The 27,574-nt window shown below is 44.5% G+C and overlaps 1 protein-coding gene across 10 annotated transcripts in view; it reads left to right on the top strand.

The window, feature by feature from the left end:
- rrbp1a (ribosome binding protein 1a) overlaps positions 1-27,574 on the top strand; it is a 52,863-nt gene that overhangs the window by 13,369 nt on the left and 11,920 nt on the right. For all 10 annotated transcript variants that reach the window (XR_014392922.1, XM_082977679.1, XM_082977665.1 and 7 more), the window contains exons 2-11: positions 8,294-8,422; positions 8,654-8,752; positions 8,914-9,481; positions 15,055-15,212; positions 15,654-15,776; positions 16,259-16,411; positions 16,569-16,687; positions 18,763-18,916; positions 25,160-25,277; positions 27,336-27,517. Coding sequence is in view for 9 of the 10 variants with exons in the window: in XM_082977679.1 (XP_082833805.1) it covers positions 8,321-8,422; positions 8,654-8,752; positions 8,914-9,481; positions 15,055-15,212; positions 15,654-15,776; positions 16,259-16,411; positions 16,569-16,687; positions 18,763-18,916; positions 25,160-25,277; positions 27,336-27,517 (1,776 nt within the window). In the remaining variant the exon portion in view is untranslated. The remainder of the gene's footprint in view (positions 1-8,293; positions 8,423-8,653; positions 8,753-8,913; positions 9,482-15,054; positions 15,213-15,653; positions 15,777-16,258; positions 16,412-16,568; positions 16,688-18,762; positions 18,917-25,159; positions 25,278-27,335; positions 27,518-27,574) is intronic.

Here is a 27,574-nt window from a genome sequence, read left to right as displayed (position 1 = left end):
GATGGCCGGGCTATCTACTCAGAATATTGCAAAATGTGCTTTCACCGAAAAGCTATTTTAAAATCGGACACCGCGATTGCATAAAGGAGTTCTGTATCTATAATTCTTAAAATAATTGTTATGTTTTTTGTAAACGTTTATCGTGAGTAATTTAGTAAATTCACTGGAAGGTTTCGGTGGGAATGCTAGTTCTGAACGTCACATGCTAATGTAAAAAGCTGGTTTTTGATATAAATATGAACTTGATTGAACAAAACATACATGTATTGTATAACATAATGTCCTAGGAGTGTCATCTGATGAAGATCATCAAAGGTTAGTGCTGCATTTAGCTGTGGTTTTGTTTTTTGTGACATATGCTAGCTTGAAAAATGGGTGTCTGATTATTTCTGGCTGGGTACTCTGCTGACATAATCTAATGTTTTGCTTTCGCTGTAAAGCCTTTTTGAAATCGGACAGTGTGGTTAGATAAAGGAGAGTCTTTTTAAAATGGTGTAAAATAGTCATGTTTGAAAAATTGAAGTTTTCGGATTTCGCGCTCGCCTATCATTGGATATTGGAGCAGGTGTTCCGCTAGCGGAACGTCTAGATGTAAGAGGTTAAATAAATAAAAAAACAGGTGCATGCTTGTCGACAATTGTCATGAATAATTTTACAAATACTTCCAGTTCTGCATCTGGATTCACTTCCTCATACATATCAGACCAACATACATCTTCACCAAAGGATTCCTGAGAAACATTTTGTATGAAGCATTGAAGTCAACATGGGCCAGCATCCGCTTTCGACAACTTTCGGGTCCGTGCCCTGATGAAGTGAGGCTGTTCTGAGGGCAAAAGGTGGTGCAACTCAATATTAGGAAGGTGTTCCTAATGTTTTTGTACATTCAGTGTACAGCAACACCTCCCCATATGCTTTCCTGTCTTTTCTGTAGATGTTATATCCTTATCTTGCTGCTGCTGTATCATCAAAGGAATTAAGTGAGTTTCAGAGATGGCCAGTGTATGTGTGTATATACATACAGTGAGGGGAAAAAAGTATTTCATCACCTGCTGATTTTGTACATTTGCCCACTGACAAAGAAATGATCCGTCCATAATTTTAATGGTAGGTTTATTTGAACAGTGAGAGACAGAATAACAACAAAAAAATCCAGAAAAACGCATGTCAAAAATGTTATAAATAGATTTGCATTTTAATGAAGGAAATAAGTATTTGACCCCCTCTCAATCAGAAAGATTTCTGGCTCCCAGGTGTCTTTTATACAGGTAACGAGCTGAGATTAGGAGCACACTCTTAACCTGTTGGGTCTAGGGGGCAGCATTTGCACGTCTGGATAAAAAAAATGTACCCGATTTAATCTGGTTACTAATCCTACCCAGTAACTAGAATATGCATATACTTATTATATATGGATAGAAAACACTCTAAAGTTTCCAAAACTGTTTGAATGGTGTCTGTGAGTATAACAGAACTCATTTGGCAGGCAAAACCCTGAGACATTTTCTGACAGGAAGTGGATACCTGATGTGTTGTATTGACTTTAAACCTATCCCATTGAAAAACACAGGGGTTTAGGAATATTTTGGCACTTCCTATTGCTTCCACTAGATGTCACCAGCCTTTACAAAGTGTTTTGAGTCTTCTGGAGGGAGATCTGACCGAACAAGAGCCATGGAACGGTGATGTCCCATTAGACACCTGGCGCGCTACTTCATGTTGGGTACCCTCGTTCCAATATGTTATAAAAGACTATGCATTCGTCCACCTTGAATATTATTCATGTTCTGGTTAAAAAAGGCCCTAATGATTTATGCTATACAACGTTTGACATGTTTGAACGAACGGAAATATATTTTTTCCCCTCGTTCATGACGAGAAGTCCGGCTGGCTTACATCATGTGCTAACGAGACGGAGATTTTTGGACATAAATGATGAGCTTTTTTGAACAAAACTACATTCGTTATGGACCTGTGATACCTGGAAGTGACATCTGATGAAGAGAATCAAAGGTAATGGATTATTTACATAGTATTTTCGATTTTAGATCTCCCCAACATGACGTCTAGTCTGTATCGCAACGCGTATTTTTCTGGGCACAGTGCTCAGATTATTGCAAAGTGTGATTTCCCAGTAAGGTTATTTTTAAATCTGGCAAGTTGATTGCGTTCAAAAGATGTAAATCTATAATTCTTTAAATGACAATATAATATTTTACCAATGTTTTCTAATTTTAATTATTTAATTTGTGACGCTGACTTGACTGCCGGTTATTGGAGGGAAACGATTTCCTCAACATCAATGCCATAGTAAAACGCTGTTTTTGGATATAAATATCAACTTGATAGAACTAAAAATGCATGCATTGTCTAACATAATGTCCTAGGAGTGTCATCTGATGGAGATTGTAAAAGGTTAGTGTATCATTTTAGCTGGTTTTATGGTTTTGGTGACCCTGTCTTTGACTTGACAAAACATTACACACAACTCTTGTAAATGTACTGTCCTAACATACTCTAAATTTATGCTTTCGCCGTAAAACCTTTTTGAAATCGTAAAACGTGGTTAGATTAAGGAGATGTTTATCTTTCAAATGGTGTAACATAGTTGTATTTTTGAAAAATTTGAATTTTGACATTTATTTGGATTCAAATTTGCCGCTCTTGAAATGCACCTGCTGTTGATGGAGTGCACCACGGGTGGCACGCTAGCGTCCCACCTAGCCCCAAGAGGTTAAAGGGAGTGCTCCTAACTGCAGCTTGTTACCTGTATAAAAGACACCTGTCCACAGAAGCAATCAATCAATCAGATTCCAAACTCTCCACCATGGCCAAGAACAAAGAGCTCTCCAAGGATGTCAGGTACAAGATTGTAGACCTACACAAGGCTGGAATGGGCTACAAGACCATCGCCAAGCAGCTTGGTGAGGTGACAACAGTTGGTGCGATTATTCGCAAATGGAAGAAACACGAACTGTCAATCTACCTCGGCCTGGTGCTCCATGCAAGATCTCACCTCGTGGAGTTGCAATGATCATGAGAACGGTGAGGAATCACCCCAGAACTACACGGGAGGATCTTGTCAATGATCTCAAGGCAGCTGGGACCATAGTCACCAAGAAAACAATTGGTAACACACTACACCGTGAAGGACTGAAATCCTGCAGCACCTGCAAGGTCCCCCTGCTCAAGAAAGCACATATACATGCCCGTCTGAAGTTTGCCAATGAACATCTGAATGATTCAGAGGACAACTGGGTGAAAGTGTTGTGGTCAGATGAGACCAAAATGGAGCTCTTTGGCATCAACTCAACTCATCGTGTTTGGAGGAGGAGGAATGCTGCCTATGACCCCAAGAACACCATCCCCACCGTCAAACATGGAGGTGGAAACATTATGTTTTGGGGGTGTTTTTCTGCTAAGGAGACAGGACAACTTCACCGCATCAAAGGGACGATGGACGGGGCCATGTACCGTCAAGTCTTGGGTGAGAGCCTCCTTTCCTTAGCCAGGGCATTGAAAATGGGTTGTGGATGGGTATTCCAGCATGACAATGACCCAAAACACACGGCCAAGGCAACAAAGAAGTGTCTCAAGAAGAAGCACATTAAGGTCCTGGAGTGGCCTAGCCAGTCTCCAGACCTTAAAACCCATAGAAAATCTGGTGGCCAGATGGCTTTTTTTTTGCAACTCTGCCTAGAAGGCCAGCATCCTGGAGTCGCCTCTTCACTGTTGACGCTGAGACTGGTGTTTTGCGGGTACTATTTAATGAAGCTACCAGTTGAGGACTTGTGCGGCGTCTGTTTCTCAAACTAGACACTCTAATGTACTTGTCCTCTTGCTCAGTTGTGCACCAGGGCCTCCCACTCTTTCTATTCTGGTTCGAGCCAATTTGCGCTGTTCTGTGAAGGGAGTAGTACACAGTGTTATTCAAGATCTTCAGTTTCTTGCCAATTTCTCACATGGAATAGCTTTCATTTCTCAGAACAAGAATAGACTGACGAGTTTCAGAAGAAAGGTCTTTTGACCTTTGATCAATTAGCCTTTTAAAATGATAAACTTGTATTAGCTAAAACAACGTGCCATTGGAACACAGGGGTGATGGTTGCTGATAATGGGCCTCTGTACGCCTATGTAGGTATTCCATTAAAAATCTGCCCTTTCTAGCTACAATAGTCATTTACAACATGAACAAGGTCTACACTGCATTTCTGATCAATTTGATGCTATTTTAATGGACAAAATGATGTGCTTTAATTGAAAAAAAACAGGGACATTTCTAAGTGACCCCAAAGGTGTGTGCGCGTGCAGCAGGAAGCCTAGTGGTTAGAGCGTTGGGCCAGTAACCGAAAGGTTGCTGGATCGAATCCCTGAGCTGACAAGGTAAAAATCTGTCCTTCTACCCCTGAACAAGGCAGTTAATCCACTGTTCCTCGGTAGGTCGTCATTGTAAATAAGAATTTGTTCTTAACTGACTTGCCTAGTTATATAAATAAATGTATGAATGATAGCAAGTTATTGATTTCATTAACTTTATTTCTAAGGCTTCATTAATATTGGCTATTCTTAGCCCTTTCCTGGGTAGCCTATCACCGATAGACATATGGAGAAATGTTTTTGTAAAATAAAAACATTGACTACAATATATTAGCCAAACAATCAGGCACTTGTGTGTGACGTTGGCCTGAAGCTCTCACTCCTCCCAGACTTTTGGGAGGGTGGACAATGAGCTTGTCGTAGCAGATGTAAGCAATGTCCCCACGCTCTGTGGCAGCTTTCATAGCTGGGATAAGTTCTATCTGCCTCTGACGCACAGCTTCAGAGAAGTTCTCATTGAGGAAGATGTTGATTCCTCTCAAGTTCTTGGCTCTCTCCAGAACAGCCATCTTGTCCTTGAACCTTAGGACCTTGACCACTATAGACCTGGGTCTGTCACCTGGGCTGATTACAGGTTTGCCCATTGAAGAAGTGCTCAGAAAGTGACTTTGTACCTGAATACCAAAACATTCAAGAGATAAGGCTGCTCAAAGTTGACCTATTTTGCATTCCATGGCTTCATCACTGCAAAGATCAACGGTTGAGATTTGATGTAATTTAAAAGCTTGTCAAACAATTTTAAAATGTTTTTTAATGTCATTTTTAACCTTAAAGGGCGACTGCACTTCTTGATTTGGCCTCGTTTTTAGATTTGGTTCATTAAGAAATGCTAGCGACCATGACTGAATTCCAACTTGAGTTGGGTTTTGGGGGTATGGTTTGATGTGGGTGTCTCTTGTGGGTGTGTTTTGTAGGTGGGAAAAGTTCTTTAAACGTCAATCCAAAAATTATAAAATAGTTTCGCAACCCTGTTTGTAAGCTTTTAAATGTCTCATGGTATGGTGGGGTATGTAAAATGGGTAAACTTTTATCTCCTGAAAGTTTTGTCATTCAGGTCCGAAAGATCACTTTCTGACCACTTCTTCCAATGGAAACATGAATGAAAATCAAAGGGGATGCTGTCATAATGTGATTGATTTTCAAATGGTTTCACCCTTTTATTAAACATGTTGTAGTCTAACACAATTTGCCATTGCAGTTGAAAGAAAATGCGAGGTGTAGGTCCTCTTATGTAGGGAATCCCAGATACTGTGCTAGAGGTGCAAACTTTGTACTTTGATCTTGAAGGCAAAGGTTGTCTAAGATCTAGATGAGAGAGCTGAAGACAACTTGGAGTTAGACCAAATGCCCTTTTAATTAGGCTAGACCTAACTATCCATTTCCCTGTGTGTTTAACGAGTCCCTTTTGCGTCACTTTGATATTTTAAGTAGAAATTGTGCTCCAATATTGGATTTTAAAAGCCTGTGATATGAAATGAAGTGCCCTTTTGATATACAGGGATTTTTCTGCTATTGAAGTGCTTGGGTGTGCCGCCTAAGCATTTCTTTCTGGGTCGCCTAAGTCCAAACAGTATAATAAATAAAATACAAATTCTGGATGGAAAAATGCTTTCAGTGTAAGCTTAAATTACTAAAACCAGATATAAAGCATGTAGAAAAGATAATGGACCTATATATTTTAAAATAATATAAGCTTTGTTAGTTCTCAATCACCAAAATGACAGCTAGACAGTCGAGAATTGAAAATTCACAAAACAATGAATTTAGCAGTATTGATATTATTATTATTATTATTATGTTTGTTTTACTCAACACAGCATTAGCCATGGCAAATGCATAGAATTGCAGGAAATTGGCTTTAAAACTGCAATATTTTCTCAGCTCCATGGAGAAATTTGTAGAATTGCAGGAAATTGGCTTAAATGCGAAAATGTCTCTAGGCCAAAGGGCCTCCAATGTCATTTAAAATTCAGCTGCATCAACGGGCCAATTTTAATTTCTGATTATTTATTTCTAGGGCTGTCAAACGATTAAAATAATGAATCGAGTAAATGTATTTTGTGGTCTTGTAGCTCAGTTGGTAGAGCATGGTGTTTGTAACCCCAGGGTAGTGGGTTAAATTCCCGGGACCATCCATGTGTAAAATGTATGCGCATGACTAGAAGTCGCTTTTGGATAAAAGCATCTGCTAAATGGCATATATTATTAATGGCGACACACATCCATAAGTACTGTTAAAGCTTGAAGCATTTTAAATGTGTGTAACTGTAGGAAAAATAAACTGTCTCTATGTATACAATAGAACAAAGAGCTTTTAAACTTGTCCAACAATTACCAGGACGTGTACTCCGAGTATGCGCTGACCAACTGGCAAGTGTCTTCACTGACATTTTCAACCTCTCCCTGTCTGAGTCTAATACCAACATGTTTAAAGCAGACCACCATAGTCCTTGTGCCCAAGAACACTACGGTAACCTGCCTAAGTGACTACCAACCCGTAGCACTCACGTCTGTAGACATGAAATGCTTTGAAAGGCTGGTCATGGCTCACATCAACACCATTATCCCAGAAACCCTAGACCCACTCCAATTTGCATACCACACCAACAGATCCACAGATGATGTAATCTCTATTGTACTGCACACTGCCCTTTCCCACCTGTACAAAAGGAACACCTATGTGAGAATGCTGTTCATTGACTACAGCTCAGCGTTCAACACCATAGTGCCGACAAAGCTCATCACTAAGCTAAGGATCCTGGGACTAAACACCTCCCTCTGCAACTGGATCCTGGACTTCCTGACAGGCCACACCCAGGTGGTGAGGGTAGGTAGCAACACATCTGATCACCAACAACGATGAGACAGCCTATAGGGAGGAGGTCAAAGACCTGACCGTGTGGCGCAAGGACAACAACCTCTCCCGCAAGGTGATCAAGACAATGGAGATGATTGTGGACTACAGGAAAAGGAGGACCGAGCACACCCCCATTCTCATCGATGGGGTTGTAGTGGAGCAGGTTGAGAGCTTCAAGTTCCTTGGCGTCCACATCACCAACAAACTAACATGGTCCAAGCACACCACGACAATTGTGAAGAGGGCACGACAAAACCTATTCCCCCTCAGGAGACTGAAAAGATTTTGGATGGGTTCTCAGATCCTCAAAAGATTTTACAGCTGCACCATCAAGAGCATCCTGACTGGTTGCATCACTGCCTGGTATGGCAACCGCAAGGCACTACAGAGGGTAGTGCGTACGGCCCAGTACATCACCGGGGCCAAGTTTCCTGCCATCCAGGACCTCTGTACCAGGCGGTGTCAGAGGAAGGCCCTAAAAATTGTCAGACTCCAGCCAGCCTACTCATAGACTGTTCTCTCTGCTACCGCACGTCAAGCAGTACCGGAGCGCCAAGTCTAGGTCCAAGAAGCTTCTAAATAGCTTCTACCCCCAAGCCATAAGACTCCTGAATGGCTAATCAAATGGCTATGCAGACTATTTGCATTGCCCCCACCCCCCCAACATTGACTCTGTATTGGTATCACCTGTATATAGCCCCGCTATTGCTGCTCTTTAATTATCTGTTATTCTTATCTTTTTTGGGGGGGGTGATTTTCTTGTTGGTTAAGGGCTTGTAAGCATTTCACTGTAAGGTTTACACCTGTTGTATTCGGCGCATGTGAAAATTTGATTTGAACACTGTTATTAAAAACACTAACCATCTGTACTGATTACTTTACACAGGCTTTCACACTCCCGCCCTCCCACACCCCATCTCTTTCACTGGGCGAGTTCGTTTTGCATGGCCCGGTGCCCCGGGTGGGCTAAGTCTGCACCTTTTTTAGGCCATTCCATTGGTCCTTAAAGGTGAAATACAATTCTAATAATTTCTGTTTTTTTTTCTCCCCGTCCAACAGGACAGCTAACCCGTCATAGTGGTCATCATGGAGCTGTATGACCCTCAGACGCTAGGCATCATGGTATTTGGAGGCTTCATGGTCATCTCAGCCCTCGGCATCGTCCTGGTCTCCACCTTCTCCATGAAGGTAGCCTAACTGTTGTTAATATAATAATCATAATGTATACCATTTAGCAGATCCAAAGCGACTTAGTCATGCATGCGTGCATTTTTCTTATGGGTAGCCCCAGCAGCACTCAAACCCACAACACTGGTATTGCAAGCACCATGCTCTACCTACTGAGATACACAGTTGTTGTCGTCGTGGTGAGCATGTATTACATTTAACTGTTATGTTTTCTCATTCTTCTCCATGAAGGAGACCTCGTATGAGGAGGCTCTGGCCCAGCAGCGTAGAGAGCTGGGCAAAATGGCACCTCCCAGCCAACTGACCAAGAAGGACAAGAAGAAGGACAAGGTAAAACGAGACAAAACACACCTCTACTCAAATGCCTTTTTGTAGAATTATTCTAGCTGTGTGTGTCTGCTTGCATTTTAATGCACATACTGTAGCGCATTTTGATTGTCATATAATGTAAAAGTGTGTTCTAAATGAAATGTATTATTCTAATCATTAAGGCATCTGAGAAGAAGAACCGTGGTAAGAAGAAGGAAGACAAGCCCAATGGGAAGCTGCCAGAATCGGAACCAGAGGAGGTCCCAGTGGCCGAGCCTGAACCTGAACCAACCCCAGCCCCAGAAAGAGTCACTGCTCCTGCCCCTGCCCCTGAACCAACCACTCACCCAGTTCCCACTGCCGTAGAGGCCCCACCTGCCCCTGCACCAAAGAAGAAGAAGGAGAAGAAGGTGGCCAAGGTAGAGCCAGCTCAGGCAACCACCACACCCGTTGCCCCCTCCAAGCCTGCACCAGTCCTGGAGGCTGTCACCAAGGAGGTCCCCGTGATGGCAGTGCCCCCAGTTGGCTCCCAGCAGACTGCAGCCAAGGCTCAGGAGGCCAAGGCTCAGGAGGCCAAGGCTCAGGAGGCCAAGGCTCAGGAGGCCAAGGCTCAGGAGGCCAAGGCTCAGGAGGCCAAGGCTCAGGAGGCCAAGGCTCAGGAGGCCAAGGCTCAGGAGGCCAAGGCTCAGGAAGCCAAGGCTCAGAACCCTTCTAAGAAGAAGGCATCTTCCAAGAAAAAAGCAGAATCTGGTAAGGAAGCTTTGTCTATTTTCATTGTATTTCAATCATTTTACATATGTATTATTTCACATAACTGGAGAGCAACACAACTGTTGATAATATGCATGTATTTTTTATGACCAACTTTTTATTTAGTTTGTCATTTTTTCGGTTACAGGTATAACATTAGAAGGGGGTTACAGGTATAACATTAGAAGGGGGTTACAGGTATAACATTCAGTCATATTCATATATTCAGTTATCATATTTCCATTTGATATTTCCTAGTAACTGTTGGCTGCCACTCAAAATAAAAAAGAACAGAGCAATGCACACAAAGATTTGAGGCCAATTTCATTATAAAACATTTATTGGGTGTTAATCTGTGAACAAAGTTGAAATGAATAAATTGATGGTCAGGATTCCAGGGTAATGTTTTTCTGTATTCTGGTCCAGTTAAAGGATGATTCAGTTACATTTAGATCTGTGGGCCATACTTTTTAATGGCTAGCTCAGAGTATGGGCTTTCCAATAGTTTATATGTTACAGAGATTAGTCCTTTCGGGAGACCAGATAGTCTGTTTAAAAATTCCATCATTGGATGGGTCGACAGCTGGGTTTCCCATGGAACTCCATAGGCCAGCATAGCTGACTTAAGTAAAAAAAATAAAAAAAATGCTTCCTTCAGATCTTGGAATGACCTCAAATCATTACTATCCATGATATCGCCAAGGGTACGGATACTGCATTGGGTCGATGTGAAAGGCCGTCCTCCTGATCGCAAGGCATTATTGATAAATATTGGCGTGTGGGCATGCCTTTTAGTTTCCTAGTTGCATATTTTTTCAATTTTGCAGAAAATAGAAATTGTTTTAGCAATAATAGGGACAAAGCTTAGTTTACATTGTCTAAGAGATATCAATGAACAGCAGCTCTTCCAGTTCCATTTCTAACTAGTAGGCTATTTGATTTAGAGAAACGGCTCCTGGATGCTGATTGACGCAACACGCAGTGCCTGGACACAGCCCTTAGCCGTGGTATATTAGCCATATATCACAAACCCCCGAGGTGACTTACTGCTAATATAAACTGGTTACCTACGCAATTAGAGCAGTAAAAATAAATGTTTTCTCATACCCGTGGTATTGGCTTTCAGCCAATCAGCATTCAGGGCTCGAACCACACAGTTTCATATCAGACAATATACCATGGGTATGACGCAAAATTACTTGTTTACTGTTCTAATTACGTTGTTAACCAGTTTATAGTAGCAATAAGGCACGTCAAGGGTTTGTGGTATATGGCCAATATACCACACCTCCTCGGGCCTTATTGCTTAATTATATAATAGTCCGGACTATATAATATCTACAGAGAGACTTGTGCTCCTACACTGCAGAACAAAGCTTAGCTGTTTTCTCTGTGGTGGACTGATTAGAATGAGGAATTGGTGTGCTCAGCTGAGAAGTTTGTCGTAACAGTGTTTGGGTGCCGGGTTCAAAAGGTATACATGGAAGAAAGAAAAACCTGCACTCACTGAAATATTCTTTAAGTTTTCATGTCTTTTTTTTTTTAGCAGCATAGGTCAGAGCAAAACGGATGCGTTTCGGCGGCATCTGACGAAGGCTGCCGTGGTGGACTCTGATCTCAGCCAGTCTAACTGGGTGTGGTCTGGTCGAAAGACTACTACTGCACACATTATGCAGGACATGGCCAAGGCCTGTGTGTGTGTGTGTGTGTGTGTGTGTGTGTGTGTGTGTGTGTGCGCGCCACCAAACAGAGTAGGTCTTCAAAGAAAAGCTTCCCTCATTCTGTGTGCCAGCTGCACAAGAACAACAGGACCACAAGTACAGGATCACAAGTACAGTAGTTTATCCTAGGGTTGTAAAATTCCAGGAACTTTCAATACATTCCATGGTTTTCCCGAAATCCCTGTTGGAGGAATCCTGCTATCAGGAGTGAATAAGCAGGAAATCTGGAATCCTCCAACCAGGATTTCTGGAAAACCAGGGAAGTATGTTGTCTGTCTGTAGATGTCATTCTTCCTTATATGGGTTGTGTTTTTGTGACTGACAGACAGACCAACACAGGAAGTGAGGTAACTGCTAGGTAGGCTGTTAAAAACATATCTTTCTGTTTTTAATGAGTGGAAATGGTAGTCTACGCAGGAACTACTTTAGCCAAAACACAAGCACTACTGTAACACTCTTACTACAACAATGACAACGTGTGGGTGTGTGGTACCCGGTTCAATTCTCAGTCTGTTCTTGGCTGCAGTGGCGCCCTCCTGCTCAGTGTGTGCATGTGTATGTGTGCACAGCTTTGGCCCTGTTGTGCTAGCTGACAAAGCCTCTCAGTAACCCAGACAATAGGGAGTTTCTCTGGTGCCACAGGGGCTGTGTTTGCCTGGTACCACTCTGCCCTCTCAGCCAGGGGTTCAGCTGCCCAGTTCCCACCCACTCTGTCCTGAGCCATGGGAATTTACTCAGTCTTGTGATGACAGACATATTAAGCATAATAGACATACAGTTGATGTCGGAAGTTTAAATACACTTAGGTTGGAGTCATTAAAACTCGTTTTTCAACCACTCCACAAATTTCTTGTTAACAAACTATTGTTTTGGCAAGTCGGTTAGGACATCTACTTTGTGCATGACACAAGTAATTTTTCCAACAATTGTTTACAGACAGATTATTTATAATTCACTGTATCACAATTCCAGTGGTTCAGAAGTTTACATTCACTAAGTTGACTGTGCCTTTTAAACAGCTTGAAAAATTCCCGAAAAGGATGTCATGGCTTTAGAAGCTTCTGATAGGCTAATTGACATAATTTGAGTCAATTGGAGGTGTACCTGTGGATGTATTTCAAGGCCTACCTTCAAACAACTCTGTGCCTCTTTGCTTGACATCATGGGTAAATCAAAAGAAATCAGCCAAAGATTGTAGACCTCCACAAGTCTGGTTCATCCTTGGGAGCAATTTCTAAATGCCTGAAGGAACCATGTTCAAACAATAGTACGCAAGTATAAACACCATGGGACCATGCAGCCGTCATACCACTCAGGAAGGAGGCGTGTTCTGTCTCCTAGAGATGAACGTACTTTGTTGCGAAAAGTGCAAATCAATCCCAGAACAACAGAAAAGGACCTTGTGAAGATGCTGGAGGAAACAGGTACAAAAGTATCTATATCCACAGTAAAACGAGTCCTATATCGACATAACCTGAAAGGCCACTCGGCAAGAAAGAAGCCACTGCTCCAAAAAAGCCAGACTACGGTTTGCAACTGCACATGGGGACAAAGATGGTACTTTTTGGAGAAATGTCCTCTGGTCTGATGAAACAAAAATAGAACTGTTGGCCTTAATGACCATCGTTATGTTTGGAGAGAAAAGGGGGGAGGCTTGCATGCTGAAGAACACCATCCCAACCGTGAAGCACGGGGGTGGCAGCATCATGTTGTGGGGGTGCTTTGCTGCAGGAGGGACTGGTGCACTTCACAAAATAGATGGCATCATGAGGTAGGAAATTTATGTGGATATATTGAAGCAACATCTCAAGACATAAGTCAGGAAGTTAAAACTTGGTCGCAAATGGGTCTTCCAAATGGACAATGACCCCAAGCACACTTCCAAAGTTGTGGCATAATGGCTTAAGGACAGCAAAGTCAAGGTATTGGAGTGGCCATCACAAAGCCCTGACCTCAATCCTGTAGAAAATCTTTGGGCAGAACTGAAAAAGCGTGTGTGAGTAAGGAGGCCTACAAACCTGGCTCAGTTACACCAGCTCTGTCAGGAGGAATGGGCCAAAATTCACCCAACTTATTGTGGGAAGCTTGTGGAAGGCTACCCGAAACCTTTGACCCAAGTTAAACAATTTAAAAGCAATGCTACCAAATACTAATTGAGTGTATGTAAACTTCTGACCCACTGAGAATGTGATAAAATAAAGAAAAGCTGAAATAAATAATTCTCTCTACTATTATTCTGACATTTCACATTCTTAAAATAAAGTGGTTAATCCTAACTGACCTAAGACGGATTTTCTACTAGGATATAATATCAGGAATGTTTAAAAACGGAGTTTAAATGTATTTGACTAAGGTGTATGTAAACTTCCAACTTCAACTGTATTTAGCCTTCATTTATTGCCTTTTACCCCACAAACTCCCCACGAAGACAACTGATTTCTGCCAAATATCAGTCAAACCTAATAGAATAGAATGCCCTAGGCTGGTGGTAGTGCCCAGTTCCCTCCCCTGTTACTGACCAGGCCCTAGGCTGGTGGTACCCAGTTCCCTCCCCTGTTACTGACCAGGCCCTAGGCTGGTGGTACCCAGTTCCCTCCCCTGTTACTGACCAGGCCCTAGGCTGGTGGTAGTGCCCAGTTCCCTCCCCTGTTACTGACCAGGCCCTAGCCTGGTGGCAGTGCCCAGTTCCCTCCCCTGTTACTGACCAGGCCCTAGGCTGGTGGCAGTGCCCAGTTCCCTCCCCTGTTACTGACCAGGCCCTAGGCTGGTGGTAGTGCCCAGTTCCCTCCCCTGTTACTGACCAGGCCCTAGCCTGGTGGCAGTGCCCAGTTCCCTCCCCTGTTACTGACCAGGCCCTAGCCTGGTGGTAGTGCCCAGTTCCCTCCCCTGTTACTGACCAGGCCCTAGCCTGGTGGCAGTGCCCAGTTCCCTCCCCTGTTACTGACCAGGCCCTAGGCTGGTGGCAGTGCCCAGTTCCCTCCCCTGTTACTGACCAGGCCCTAGGCTGGTGGTAGTGCCCAGTTCCCTCCCCTGTTACTGACCAGGCCCTAGGCTGGTGGTAGTGCCCAGTTCCCTCCCCTGTTACTGACCAGGCCCTAGGCTGGTGGTAGTGCCCAGTTCCCTCCCCTGTTACTGACCAGGCCCTAGGCTGGTGGTAGTGCCCAGTTCCCTCCCCTGTTACTGACCAGGCCCTAGGCTGGTGGTACCCAGTTCCCTCCCCTGTTACTGACCAGGCCCTAGGCTGGTGGTACCCAGTTCCCTCCCCTGTTACTGACCAGGCCCTAGGCTGGTGGCAGTGCCCAGTTCCCTCCCCTGTTACTGACCAGGCCCTAGGCTGGTGGTAGTGCCCAGTTCCCTCCCCTGTTACTGACCAGGCCCTAGGCTGCCCGCAGTGCCCAGTTCCCTCCCCTGTTACTGACCAGGCCCTAGGCTGCCCGCAGTGCCCAGTTCCCTCCCCTGTTACTGACCAGGCCCTAGGCTGCCCGCAGTGCCCAGTTCCCTCCCCTGTTACTGACCAGGCCCTAGGCTGCCCGCAGTGCCCAGTTCCCTCCCCTGTTACTGACCAGGCCCTAGCCTGGTGGCAGTGTGAGAACCCACAATCTTACGATGGCAGGCATACTGTACCAGACAGTAGGAATATTCCACATGGCTTTTTACCCCTTAACTTCCCAAGTTCTGCCAACATTGTATTCCTGTGCACAGTAACTGTCCTTTTGATGAGTGCTTTTCTCAGTAGGGAAGGATGTTTTATTAATATCTATGATTTCCTCTCCTTACCTGTAGCAGCTGACTCTCTGGATGCTTGTAATAATGTGTAATAACATCTCTCTCCCTGTTGTGCTCTCTGTTTAGCCGTAGCAGTGGACTCTGGTCTGGATTCCCCCCTGTACCTGCCCTACAGGGCCCTGGCCTCTACCGTTAGCAGTATGGTGATCAGTCAGGGAGAGGCCCAGCGCCTCATAGAGATCCTGTCTGACAAGGCTGGCATCAAACAAGACACCTGGCACATGGTACGACCCGTGGCGTGGGATGGGAGATATGTCAGTCTGGGGGTGGAGAGGGGTGATATGAAATCACTCTGGGGGTTGGGGGAGGACATCATGCATGACATTGTGGTATGACCCGGAATGGGAGATACCATTGTGGAGTTGAAGGGGGGTTGACAAATGTAAGGCTTGAGTTGGAGGGTAGGGAATCCGGCAGGGCATATAATACAATCTGGTCAGGACTGGATGGGAAATGTCATTTGAGGGGGTTGGACTGGGAGTGTTTGTGTGTGGTGGGGGGGTGGTACTGCATGGGACGGGAGAAACCACTGGGAGGGGTGGTGACACTGACACACGTCATGCATGAGGAGGATGGGTGATTGGTCAGACACTCACAAATACACTACAGTTGTTGATTTTGATATTGATTGTGACTAACTTCCTGTGTGTGCGCGTGCTACTCAGGCTACTCAGAAGGGCGACCCGGTGGCTGTGATGAAGAAACAGTTAGAGGAGAATCAGAAACAGCTGGCAACTCAGCAAGAGGACGCCACCGCAACCAAGAACAGACTGAGGGAACTCACCAAGGTAACACACACACACACACATACACAAACAATGCGCAGGAGTGTGCCACCGCAACCAAGAACAGACTGAGGGAACTCACCAAGGTAACACACACACACACATACACAAACAATGCGCAGGAGTGTGTCACCGCAACCAAGAACAGACTCGGAGAACTCACCGGGGTAAAACACACATTCTCACACATTGAGAATATCTCTGAAAATACGACTTATAACTAGATAACCACATAACTAGAACCCCTCCCATGGACGAGTTGAACAATTGTTTACCACTGTTGTCTGTGTGTAGGAGCCAGGGTTGGGGTCAATTCAGGAAGGGATTTGGAATTTCACATGAAATATTAAAAAAAATAAATGAAAATGTTTAAAATTAATATGACATTTAAAAAAAAAAAAAAAAAAATCATTGAATTACTTCCTGAATTGACCCCAGTCCTTCTAGGAGCTGTCTGACAGTCTGTATCTCTCCTCCTTCTGTAGGAGCTGTTTGCTGAGAAGTCCAAGGTGGCCAGTGTGGAAACCAGGCTGAGTTCGCAGCTCTCGTCCAGGGAGCAAGAGATGATCGCTCTGCAGGCTCGGATGCAGGCCTCCTACCAGGACCACGTAGCACAGACACAGAAACTCACCGCCAAGGTAGTGTATATAGAATAGAATGCAGGTCTATCTCTGTCTGTCAGCTGCTGTCTTTTTCTCATTAGAATTCAGTATACTTTATTGGATTTAAATTAGTTATGTAAAGATTTCCAAAGCATTCCAAAACTTGAAGTCAAATGTCCCTCCCTACTCTAAGGTCATCAGTCTTCAGGAGCAGTTGGAGTCAGGTCCCACTGCCCAGCTGGCTTGTCTGCAGCAAGAGAACTCCATCCTCAGAGATGCCCTGAACCAGGCCACCAGCCAGGCAGAGAGCAAGTAGGTGTCTGTTCCTAACCTAACCCCTAACCCTGAACCAGGCCACCAGCCAGGCAGAGAGCAAGTAGGTGTCTGTTCCTAACCTAACCCCTAACCCTGAACCAGGCCACCAGCCAGGCAGAGAGCAAGTAGGTGTCTGTTCCTAACCTAAATCCTAACCCTGAACCAGGCCACCAGCCAGGCAGAGAGCAAGTAGGTGTCTGTTCCTAACCTAAACCCTAACCCTGAACCAGGCCACCAGCCAGGCAGAGAGCAAGTAGGTGTCTGTTCCTAACCTAACCCCTAACCCTGAACCAGGCCACCAGCCAGGCAGAGAGCAAGTAGGTGTCTGTTCCTAACCTAACCCCTAACCCTGAACCAGGCCACCAGCCAGGCAGAGAGCAAGTAGGTGTCTGTTCCTAACCTAACCCCTAACCCTGAACCAGGCCACCAGCCAGGCAGAGAGCAAGTAGGTGTCTGTTCCTAACCTAAACCCTAACCCTGAACCAGGCCACCAGCCAGGCAGAGAGCAAGTAGGTGTCTGTTCCTAACCTAACCCCTAACCCTGAACCAGGCCACCAGCCAGGCAGAGAGCAAGTAGGTGTCTGTTCCTAACCTAACCCCTAACCCTGAACCAGGCCACCAGCCAGGCAGAGAGCAAGTAGGTGTCTGTTCCTAACCTAAACCCCTAACCCTGAACCAGGCCACCAGCCAGGCAGAGAGCAAGTAGGTGTCTGTTCCTGGCCCCTGTCCCAAAACGTTTTAGTATTTGCCACTACGAAGAATACGTTTTGTTTTGAGAATGCAGATGTAAATTTGTATGGAACACAGTAAATTAGGATTACTAGGTCTAGGATTAGTGTGTCTGACTAAGAGACTGAAGCCTGCTCTGAGGTACACTACATGGCCAAAAGTATGTGGACACCCCTTCAAATTAGTGGATTCTGCTTTTTCAGCCACACCCGTTTCTGACAGGTGTATACAATCGAGCATGAGGCCATGCAATCCCCATAGATAAACATTGTCAGTAGAATGGCCTTACTGAAGAGCTCAGGGACTTTCAACGTGGCACCGTCATAGGCGGGCACCTTTCCAACAAGTCAGTTTGTCAAATTTCTGTCCTGCTAGAGCTGTCCCAGTCAACTGTAAGTGCTGTTATTGTGAAGTGGAAATGTCTAGGAGCGACAACGGCTCAGCTGCGAAGTGGTAGGCCACACAAGCTCACAGAACGGGACTGCCGTTCTGTGAGCGTAACAAGTAACAAGTAAAAATCGTCTGTCCTCAGTTGCAACACTCACTATCAAGTTCCAAACTGCTTCTGGAAGCAAAGTCATGAAGTGGGTTTTCATGGCCGAGCAGCCTCACACAAGCCTAAGATCACCATGTGCAATGCCAAGCTTGTGCTGGAGTGGTGTAAAGCTTGCTGCCATTGGACTGGAGCAGGGTAAACGCGTTCTCTGGAGTGATGAATCACGCTTCAACAACTCTCAGTCAAACGGATGAATCTGCGTTTGGCGGATGCCAGGAGAACGCTACCTGCCCAAGTGCATAGTGCCAACTGTTAAGTTTGGTGGAAGAGGAATAATGGTCTGCGGCTGTTTTTCATAGTTCCAGTAAAGGGTGATCTTAACGCTACAGAATACAATGACATTCTAGACTATTCTGTGCTTTCAACTTTGTTTCAGCATGACAATGCCCCTGTGCACAAAGTAAAGTCCATACAGAAAAGGTTTATCGAGATCGGTGTGGAAGAACTTGACTGGCCTGCACAGAGCCCTGACCTCAATCCCATCGAACACCTTTGGGATGAATTGGAACACCGACTGCGAGTCATGTCTAATTGCCAAACAACAGTGGCCGACCTCACTAATGCTCTTGTGGCTGAATGTGAGCAAGTCCCCGCAGCAGTGTTCCAACATCTAGTGGAAAGCCTTCCCAGAAGAGTGGAGTCTGTTATAACAGCAAAGGCAGGACCAACTCCATATTAATACCCATGATTTTGGAATGAGCTGTTTGACGAGCAGGTGTCCACATACTTTTAGCCATGTAGTGTATTTTCCTGACTGACCTGGCCTCCCTCTCTCTTCTCTCCTCAGACAGAATGCAGAGCTTGCCAAGCTGAGACAGGACTGTGCCAGACTGACCAAGGAGCTGGGGGAGAGGAGTGAGAGCCTTCAAGCTGATGAGAAGGTCAAAAGAGGGCTGGAGACTAAGGTGTCTTCTGTAGAGAAACAACTTACTCTACTGCAGGTAGGACTGGAAAACACAGACGCACACAGACGGACACAGACGCACATGGACACACACACGTTCAGACTAATGACAACATCTGGAGAGGGCTGGAGGTACTGGCCCTGCTGCTATAAGTAGTATCGCACCAGATTTAGCTAGTCTGTTCTGTGACCCAGGAAAATGTAACATACTGTAAGTAGTTGTCGTGACTTTACTTTCATTAATCTGATGACTGTTATTTATCTAATCAACTAACTGTTTAATTGTTATCCGATTTTTAAGTTAATCATGTAACAATTAACTAATTAGGAATTTGGGGCACCACGAGAGCGGTTGTTTAAAGAGTTACCATGTCCCGAATGAAACTCTAAAGGTCTTTACCTATCACATCCATAAAATAGTCAATGTATTAATCATAACCTTGTATCATATTATCATTCGTAACAGTCGTAACCTCCAACAAGCTCAGTCCGATGATGCTGTGACACACCGCCCCAGACCATGACGGACCCTCCACCTCCAAATTGATCCCACTCCAGAGTACAGGCCTCGGTGTAACGCTCATTCCTTCAATGATAAACGCGAATCCAACCATCACCCCTGGTGAGACAAAACCGTGACTCGTCAGTGAAGAGCACTTTTTGCCAGTCCTGTCTGGTTCAGCGACGGTGGATTTGTGCCCATAGGCGACGTTGTTGCCGGGTGAGGACCTGTCTTACAACAGGCCAACAAGCCCTCAGTCCAGCCTCTCTCAGCCTATTGCGGACAGTCTGAGCACTGATGGAGGGATTGTGCGTTCCTGGTGTAACTCGGGCAGTTGTTGTTGCCATCCTATACCTGTCCCGCAGGTGTGATGTTCAGATGTACTGATCCTGTGCAGGTGTTGTTACATGTGGTCTGCCACTGCGAGGACGATCAGCTGTCCGTCCTGTCTCCCTGTAGCTCTGTCTTAGGCGTCTCACAGTAGGGACATTGCAATTTATTGCCCTGGCCACATCTGCAGTCTTCATGCCTCCTTGCAGCATGCCTAAGGCACATTCACGCAAATGAGCAGGGACCCTGGGCATCTTTTGGTGTTTTTCAGAGTCAGTAGAAAGGCCTCTGGTGTCCTACGTTTTCATAATTGTGACCTTAATTGCCTACCGTCTGTAAGCTGCTAGTGTCTTAACGACCGTTCCACAGGTACATGTTCATTAATTATTTATGGTTCATTGAACAAGCATGGGAAACAGTGTTTAAACCCTTTACAATGAAGATCTGTGAAGTTATTTGGATTTTTATGAATTATCTTTGAAAGACGTTTCTTCTTTTGCTGAGTTTACATGGTGTCCAGGTCAGGAAAACAAAAACATTTCTTTATTAAAGACTATCAGAAAGAATGTTGGTACTTATTTATTTTGATCCAAATCCATGAATGAGTGAGTCACTCAGCTTTATGTAGGTGCCGAGGCTATATGACTGCACCATCAACTTGATTATTTAGCAGACATCACTTGCTTATATTCAGTCAACACATATATCTTAAGAATATCATGGAATATAATTGAGCATTTTGTTTCTCTTAGAATAAAAACCTTTGTGTAACAACAGTTTTAGTAAATAATACTGACGAGTAGAAACAAAATGATCAGTTTCTATTTGGTTTATGTCGCCCATTCATTGTCAGTTAGAGCTTTTGTGTCCCTGGATGCTGGACTGGAGCAGTGACGCATGGTACCGTACTAAACCACAAATTACATCTAAAACACTCTGTGTAGCCACTGGTCCATGGTCTTGGCTAAATGAGGGCGATCCTACATAGTGGTGTGTTTCTTAGTGCACTATCCTAAGTTGATAACTACATGATAAGTCTACATCTGTAAGGCACTAGATTTGGACCGTCTACAGGGATGACCTATGGACCTCTGGGGAGAAACTGGTGATTAATGTAGCTTTAGAGTCAAAGGGCTTCAGGGTCTATTTTCAACTTTACCAAGACTGGTATTTTGCTCGGACCCTTAAGTGATCCTAGTATAAATCCACATAAAAATCTTTTGTGGTGCATGTGCGTTTATGCTTGCACAAGCGCACATGTCAAGGGCAAGAAAACTAAGTATCCTGGTAGGCTGCAATCTGGGTAGAATGAGTCTGACGTCATCAGATAATTTCCATGTCAATGACCGTGTGTTTGTAAGAATCGGTGCCAACCTCAAGCCATATGTCAAGGGGACCTTTAGTGGTTTTACTAAGTGTCTTACACCATTGTAGTCGCGATAGATATGAAGGAGTCTATTTCAAAGCTATATTATCCATGGAGGAGCTAACCTCATGACGGAAGTACTCTATAAGTACTGAACCAGTTGTATGCGGTGTGATCATGGTTCATGACTTCTAACTTTCCTCCTGAATGAAGGGTTCTATTTATTAGTGGCATCTGTGTTAACCATCAGAAGAGTGTTTTGGAGATTCCCTTACACGTGTTGCAATCTGAGTGACTACTACCGCTGTTATCAATGGCAATTCGAATTGTTAGGTCTCTAACCTTCTTAATGACTGTTGCTGACATTGGTACCCAAGGGGACCAGCTACCCTACCAATTTATCCCAAAATGTTATCGTACCGGAACACATGACTAGAGCATTTTACTAGTAGCATTGTAGTTGAGACTACACATGGCAATAAATGATTATTGTTGCCATTTGTTTTTGGAGGTAGAAAGTCCACTGGACTTCTTTTACTACCAGTGTGACACCTCCGTGATGTCACAGATGTATTCTATGAGTTTATCCCTGTCGAGGGGCTTGTCCGCTCCTCTCTGTTCTCATGGGGAAGTTTACAACTTGATTTGTTGGCTGATCGGGTGGCCTCGTACAGTGTTGCACGTAGTCTCGACCCTTTTGAACGAAAATGTCAGACCCTTTGTACGAGTTGTCAGTAGTCACGTTGTTAGTAGATTGGCTGTAACCTTTCAACCATATCTCCTGGTGTTTGTGCTTCAAAAAGCTCAGTGGCTGTCGTGGGTAACCGTTCCAGTACCTGCAAACTGAGAGGAGGATATCTTTCGGCGATATCGCACAGTGTTTCACCAGTTGGAGTCACCGGGTCAGTGGTGGGACTGACACCGTTAGTTTCATTGTAAGGCGTTTCAGTCCCTCTCAAAGCAGATTTGCAACTGCACATGGGGTCAAAGATTGTACTTTTTGGAGAAATGTCCTCTGGTCTGATGAAACAAAAATAGAACTGTTTGGCCATAATTGGGCGGCAGGTAGCCTACTGGTTAGAGCGATGGACTTGTAACCGAAAGTTTGCAAGATCGAATCTCCGAGCTGACAAGGTAAAAATATGTTGTTCTGCCTCTGAACAAGGCAGTTAACCCACTGTTCCTAGGCCGTCATTGAAAATAAGAATTTGTTCTTAACTGACTTGCCTAGTTAAATAAAGGTTAAAACATTTTTTTTAAGAAGAATAATGACCATTGTTATTTTGAGAAAAATGGGGAAAGCTTGCGTGCCGAAGAATACCGTGAAGCATGGGGGTGGCAGCATCATGTTGTAGGGGTGCTTTGCTGCAGGAGGGACTGGTGCACTTCACAAAATAGATGGCATCATGAGGTAGGAAAATTAGGTGGATATATTGAAGCAACATCTCAAGACATCAGTCAGGAATTTAAAGCTTGGTTGCAAATGTGTCTTCCAAATGGACAATGACCCCAAGCATACTTCCAAAGTTGTGGCAAAATGGCTTAAGGACAACAATGTCAAGGTATTGGAGTGGCCAGCACAAAGCCCTGACCTCAATCCAATTGAAAATTTGTTGGCAGAACGGAAAAAGCGTGTGTGAGCAAGAAGGCCTACAAACCTGACTCAGTTACACCTGCTCTGTCAGAAGGAATGGGCCAAAATTCACCTAACCTATTGTGGGAAGCTTGTGGAAGGCTACACAAAACGTTTGACCCAAGTTAAACAATTTAGGCAATGTTACCAAATTCTAATTGAGTGTATAAACTTCTGACCCACTAGGAATGTGATGAAAGAAATAAAAGCTGAAATGAATAATTCTCTATACTATTATTCTGACATTTCACATTCTTAAAATAAAGTGGTGACCCTAACTGACCTAAGACAGGGAATTTTTACTAGGATTAAATATCAGGAATTGTGAAACTGAGTTTAAATGTATTTGGCTAAGGTGTATGTAAACTTCAACTGTACGTACGTACATACGTACGTACATGCATGCATACATACATACATACATACATACATACATACATACATACATACAGTAGAAACAACAACACGATATACAGAAAATAAGCAACTTTGATTGGAACGCACACGTGTCCAAAGTTATTATTTGCCAGCCAGAAAATGTTTCAATTCGTGCAAGATTGCGCAAATATCTACATACTTGATCTGCGCAAACATTGGTGAAATGCGTGGGCTCTCCTCGAAGAGAAGTTTGTCTGGCTCAGTAAAGCCTCGAACATAAATTGTCCACAACGCTGAAAAGGGCTACTTCTATGTAAATTAATGAAGAGGCGGAACACACCTCAATTCTAACTGTTAGAAAATAATTTTGACAAGTTGAAACCCAGCCTATAGATAATTAGCAGGCAGCGCGTGTTAACTGTCCTGTTGCGTAATAATCACATTTTGGAACAGTGAGTGCATTCTGACATGTGCATAAAACAACTCACACTGGGGTCGACCGTTAGAGATATTTGGAACTCACGTATGAAAAGGTTAACAAAAACACATCATTTTTCATACACAACGTAAAGGATGGAGACTTCGTACATGTAGTGTGTATATACTTTTCAAGTTACAGTATTTCCTTTATAACATATTTTTAATGACATCACAAAATAACCAAAATGACATTCTTCTTTAGATCACTTCTGACCATTCCACACGTTCTATGTTAGAAATATTGTTCCAGTATTCGCTTTAGAACGTGTTAGAGTTTCAGCGAGAAACGTCTATGAAACAAAGGCACATTCCTGTGTGAATTTGGAGAGGGAGAAAGCTGAACGTTCTAATCCCTGATTTACAACAGGGTGTGAACTGTCAACCCACCACCAGTCTGGCTGAAGTCATCTGCTGCAAAGCTGATCTGACCCATCTGGATGCTCACAGGACAGTCATGACATAGTATTGCACTAGATTTAGCTAGTCTGTTGTGTGATGTAGGAAAATGTTACATACTGTAAGTGGTATCGCACCAGATTTAGCTAGTCTGTTGTGTGATCAAGGAAAATTAGGAATTCCAATATATCCAAGGGTAGGTTGAACTGCAAGGCTGTACCCTAGTTCTAGAACTGGCAGTTTGCTGTGAGCCTTCGCCTTACCCACCGGCTGGTCCCCCACCCCTCTAAAGCCTTACCCACCGGCTGGTCCCCCACCCCTCTAAAGCCTTACCCTCCGGCTGGTCCCCCTCCCCTCTAAAGCCTTACCCTCGGCTGGTCCCCTACCCCTCTAAAGCCTTAGCTACCGGCTGGTACCCCACCCGTCTAATGCGCCTGTGATGCGGCTGGGGTCTCTGATGGCCTTGAAATCATAGAGCTGTGTGTTGATATGGAATGCAGCCACACAATAATGGGGCTGAATGACTAGCTGGCTGGCTGGTTGGTTGCTGACTGGTTGGCTGGCTCACGGGCTGACTAATTGGCTGGCTGGCTGGCACAAGATGGAATGTGTGCTATGTGCCCAAGCAAAGTTTAAAACACTACTACACACCAGCTGTGTTTAGTCCATTCGGTAAATCCTAATGGAATGGTGTGTGTGTGTGTGTGTGTGTGTACTATTATGGGATGTGTGAAGTGAGTGAGTCAATGTTTTACTTCCTGGCAGTCAAGAGTTCATTTTATTTAATCATTTAATTATCATGTCCTCCTGGACCGTCCCGAGGTTTATCAACAGAATGTTACGTGCCTATTAGTGAATATACACGTCACTATCCTTAGCCCTCCAGATTCTAGTCTCTCTCTTTCGCTCTCTCTCTCTCACACACACCAGTTGTATACCTATTACTAACTCTGTAGCTGGATAATAATGTAGTAGATATATTTTGTATTTAGCCTCTGCTGCCCTCTGGTGGTTAGTAACATACAATGCGCCCCCACCCTTCATCCTCAGGCCAGACCCTGGGAATAATGTCATACTGTTATAATCATAGAAATACAATCTCATTCTAGTTGTGGTCATATCTTACCCTGCGCATGCTGTTACAATGCTTACTGTAGTATTACAGAATATTAAAATATGTCTAACTCTACCTCAGGCCAGCCGTGTAGAGAGTGAGCAGGTGCTGCGGAGGAGGCTGGAGGAGGTTAGTGAGGAGTTGAGGAGTTCACAGAGCACCCTGGAGAAAGCCCAGCAGGACGCTACCACCCTCTCAGGTAAGACATTATTCACGTTTCGGCCATGTTTGTTCGAATTCCAGAATTCCAATTCCACTAACGGGGTATGAAGTGAAAATGCTCAATTGAAGTCAATGTCAAACTTTCCTCAAATTTGACCATTAAATTGAACCGTCAGATTTAATAAACCGACCAAAATAAGAAATCGGATTAGCTATAGTCACGTTATTTGACTGCCAACCTTAACCAATTGTATTTTATTCTTCAAAATTGCACTAAATAAGATCTATTGATTCAACAGCGTTAATCAAATTTTATTTGTCACATGCGCCGAATACAACAGGTGTAGACCTTACCGTGAAATGCTTACTTACAAGCCCTTAACCAACAATGCAGTTCAAGAAATAGTTAAGACAATATTTACTAAATAAACTAAAGTGATTATTATATATTTTTTTATATATATAATCTTAAAGTAAAACAAGAAAATTGCATAACAATAACGAGGCTATATACAGGGGGTACCGGTACATAGTCAATGTGCGGGGGTACAGGTTAGTATAGGTCATTTGTAAATCGACACTGCATAGATAATGAACAGCATGTAGCAGCAGTGTAAAAACAAAGGGGGGCGTCAGTCAATGTAAATAGTCCGGGTGGCCATTTGATTAATTGTTCAGCAGTCTTATGGCTTGGGGGTAGAAGCTGTTAAGGAGCCTTTTGGTCCTAGACTTGATGCTCTGGTACCGCTTGCCGTGCGGTAGCAGAGAGAACAGTCTATGACTTGGGCGACTGGAGTCTTTGACAATTTTTTGGGGCTTTCCTCTGACACTGCCTAGTGCATATAGGTCCTGGATGTCAGGAAGCTTGGCCCCAGTGATGTACTGGGCCGTACACTCTACCCTCTGTAGCGCCTTACGGTCAGATGCAGAGCAGTTGCCATACCAGGCGGTGACGCAACCGGTCAGGATGCTCTCGATGGTGCAGCTGTAGAAGTTTTTGAGGATCTGGGGCCCATGCCAAATCTTTTCTCCTGAGGGGAAAAGGTGTTGTCATGCCCTCTTCACGACTGTTTTGGTGTGTTTGGACCATGATCGTTCGTAGGTGATGTGGACACCAAGGAACTTGAAACTCTCGACCCGCTCCACTACAACCCCGTCGATGTTAATGGGGGCCTGTTCGGCCCGCCTTTTCCTGTAGTCCACGATCAGCTCCTTTTGTCTTGCTCACATTGAGGGAGAGGTTGTTGTCCTGGCAACCATGCTGCCAAGTGTCTGACCTCCTCCCTATAGACTGTCTCATCGTTGTCGGTGATCAGGCCTACCACTGTTGTCAGCAAACTTAATGATGGTGTTGGAGTCATGCTTGGCCATGCAGTCGTGGGTGAACAGGGAATACAGGAGGGAACTAAGCACGCACCCCTGAGAGGCCCCAGTGTTGAGGATCAGAGTGGCAGATGTATTGTTGCCTACCCTTACCACCTGGGGTCTGTCTGTCAGGAAGTGCAGGATCCAGTTGCAGAGGGAGGTGTTTAGTCCCATGGTCCTTAGCTTAGTGATGAGCTTTGTGGGCACTGTGGTGTTTGAATGCTGAGCTGTAGTCAATGAACAGCATTCTCACGTAGGTGTTCCTTTTGTCCAGGTGGGAAAGGGCAGTGTGGAGTGCGATTGAGATTGCGTCATCTGTGGATCTGTTGGGGCGGTATGCAAATTGGAGTGGATCTTGTGTTTCCCGGCATGATGGTGTTGACGTGAGCCTTTCATGGCTACCGACGTGAGTGCTACGGGGCAGTAATCATTTAGGCAGGTTACCTTCGCTTTCTTGGGCACAGGGACTATGGTGGTCTGCTTGAAACATGTAGGTATTACAGACTCGGTCAGGGAGAGGTTGAAAATGTCAGTGAAGACACTTGCTAGTTGGTCCGCGCATGCTTTGAGTACACGTCCTGGTAATCCGTCTGGCCCCGCGACTTTGAATGTTGACCTGTTTAATGGTCTTGCTCACATCGGCTACAGAGAGCGTGATCACAGTCGTCCAGAACAGCTGGTGCTCTATAAATATATAGTTTGTAGTGAGTGTTGTCTGCCATCCCTCCAGACATCCAGGTCCATCTGGGCAGGATAGAGGCTGATCTGAAAGAGCGTAGTGCCCAGGTGGAGGCCCTAACAGCCCAGCTGGAGCAGACCAAGCTGGAGAAGGGACAACTGGAGGATCAGGTAGAATCCATCAACGTGCTGCTGGAGGCCAGCCACAACAGAGACGTGGACGAGGACACGGAGGTGAGTTATCAGATCAGGGTTAGGGTAAGCGCCTAGACTGCTCCCAACCAGCACTTG

Source organism: Salmo salar, chromosome 01 (assembly GCF_965601325.2).
Source record: "Salmo salar chromosome 01, fSalSal1, whole genome shotgun sequence".
NCBI classification, from domain to species: Eukaryota; Metazoa; Chordata; class Actinopteri; order Salmoniformes; family Salmonidae; genus Salmo; species Salmo salar.
The sequence above is the reverse complement of the archived record's forward strand: the minus strand, read 5'-3'. Positions and strand labels throughout refer to the sequence as shown.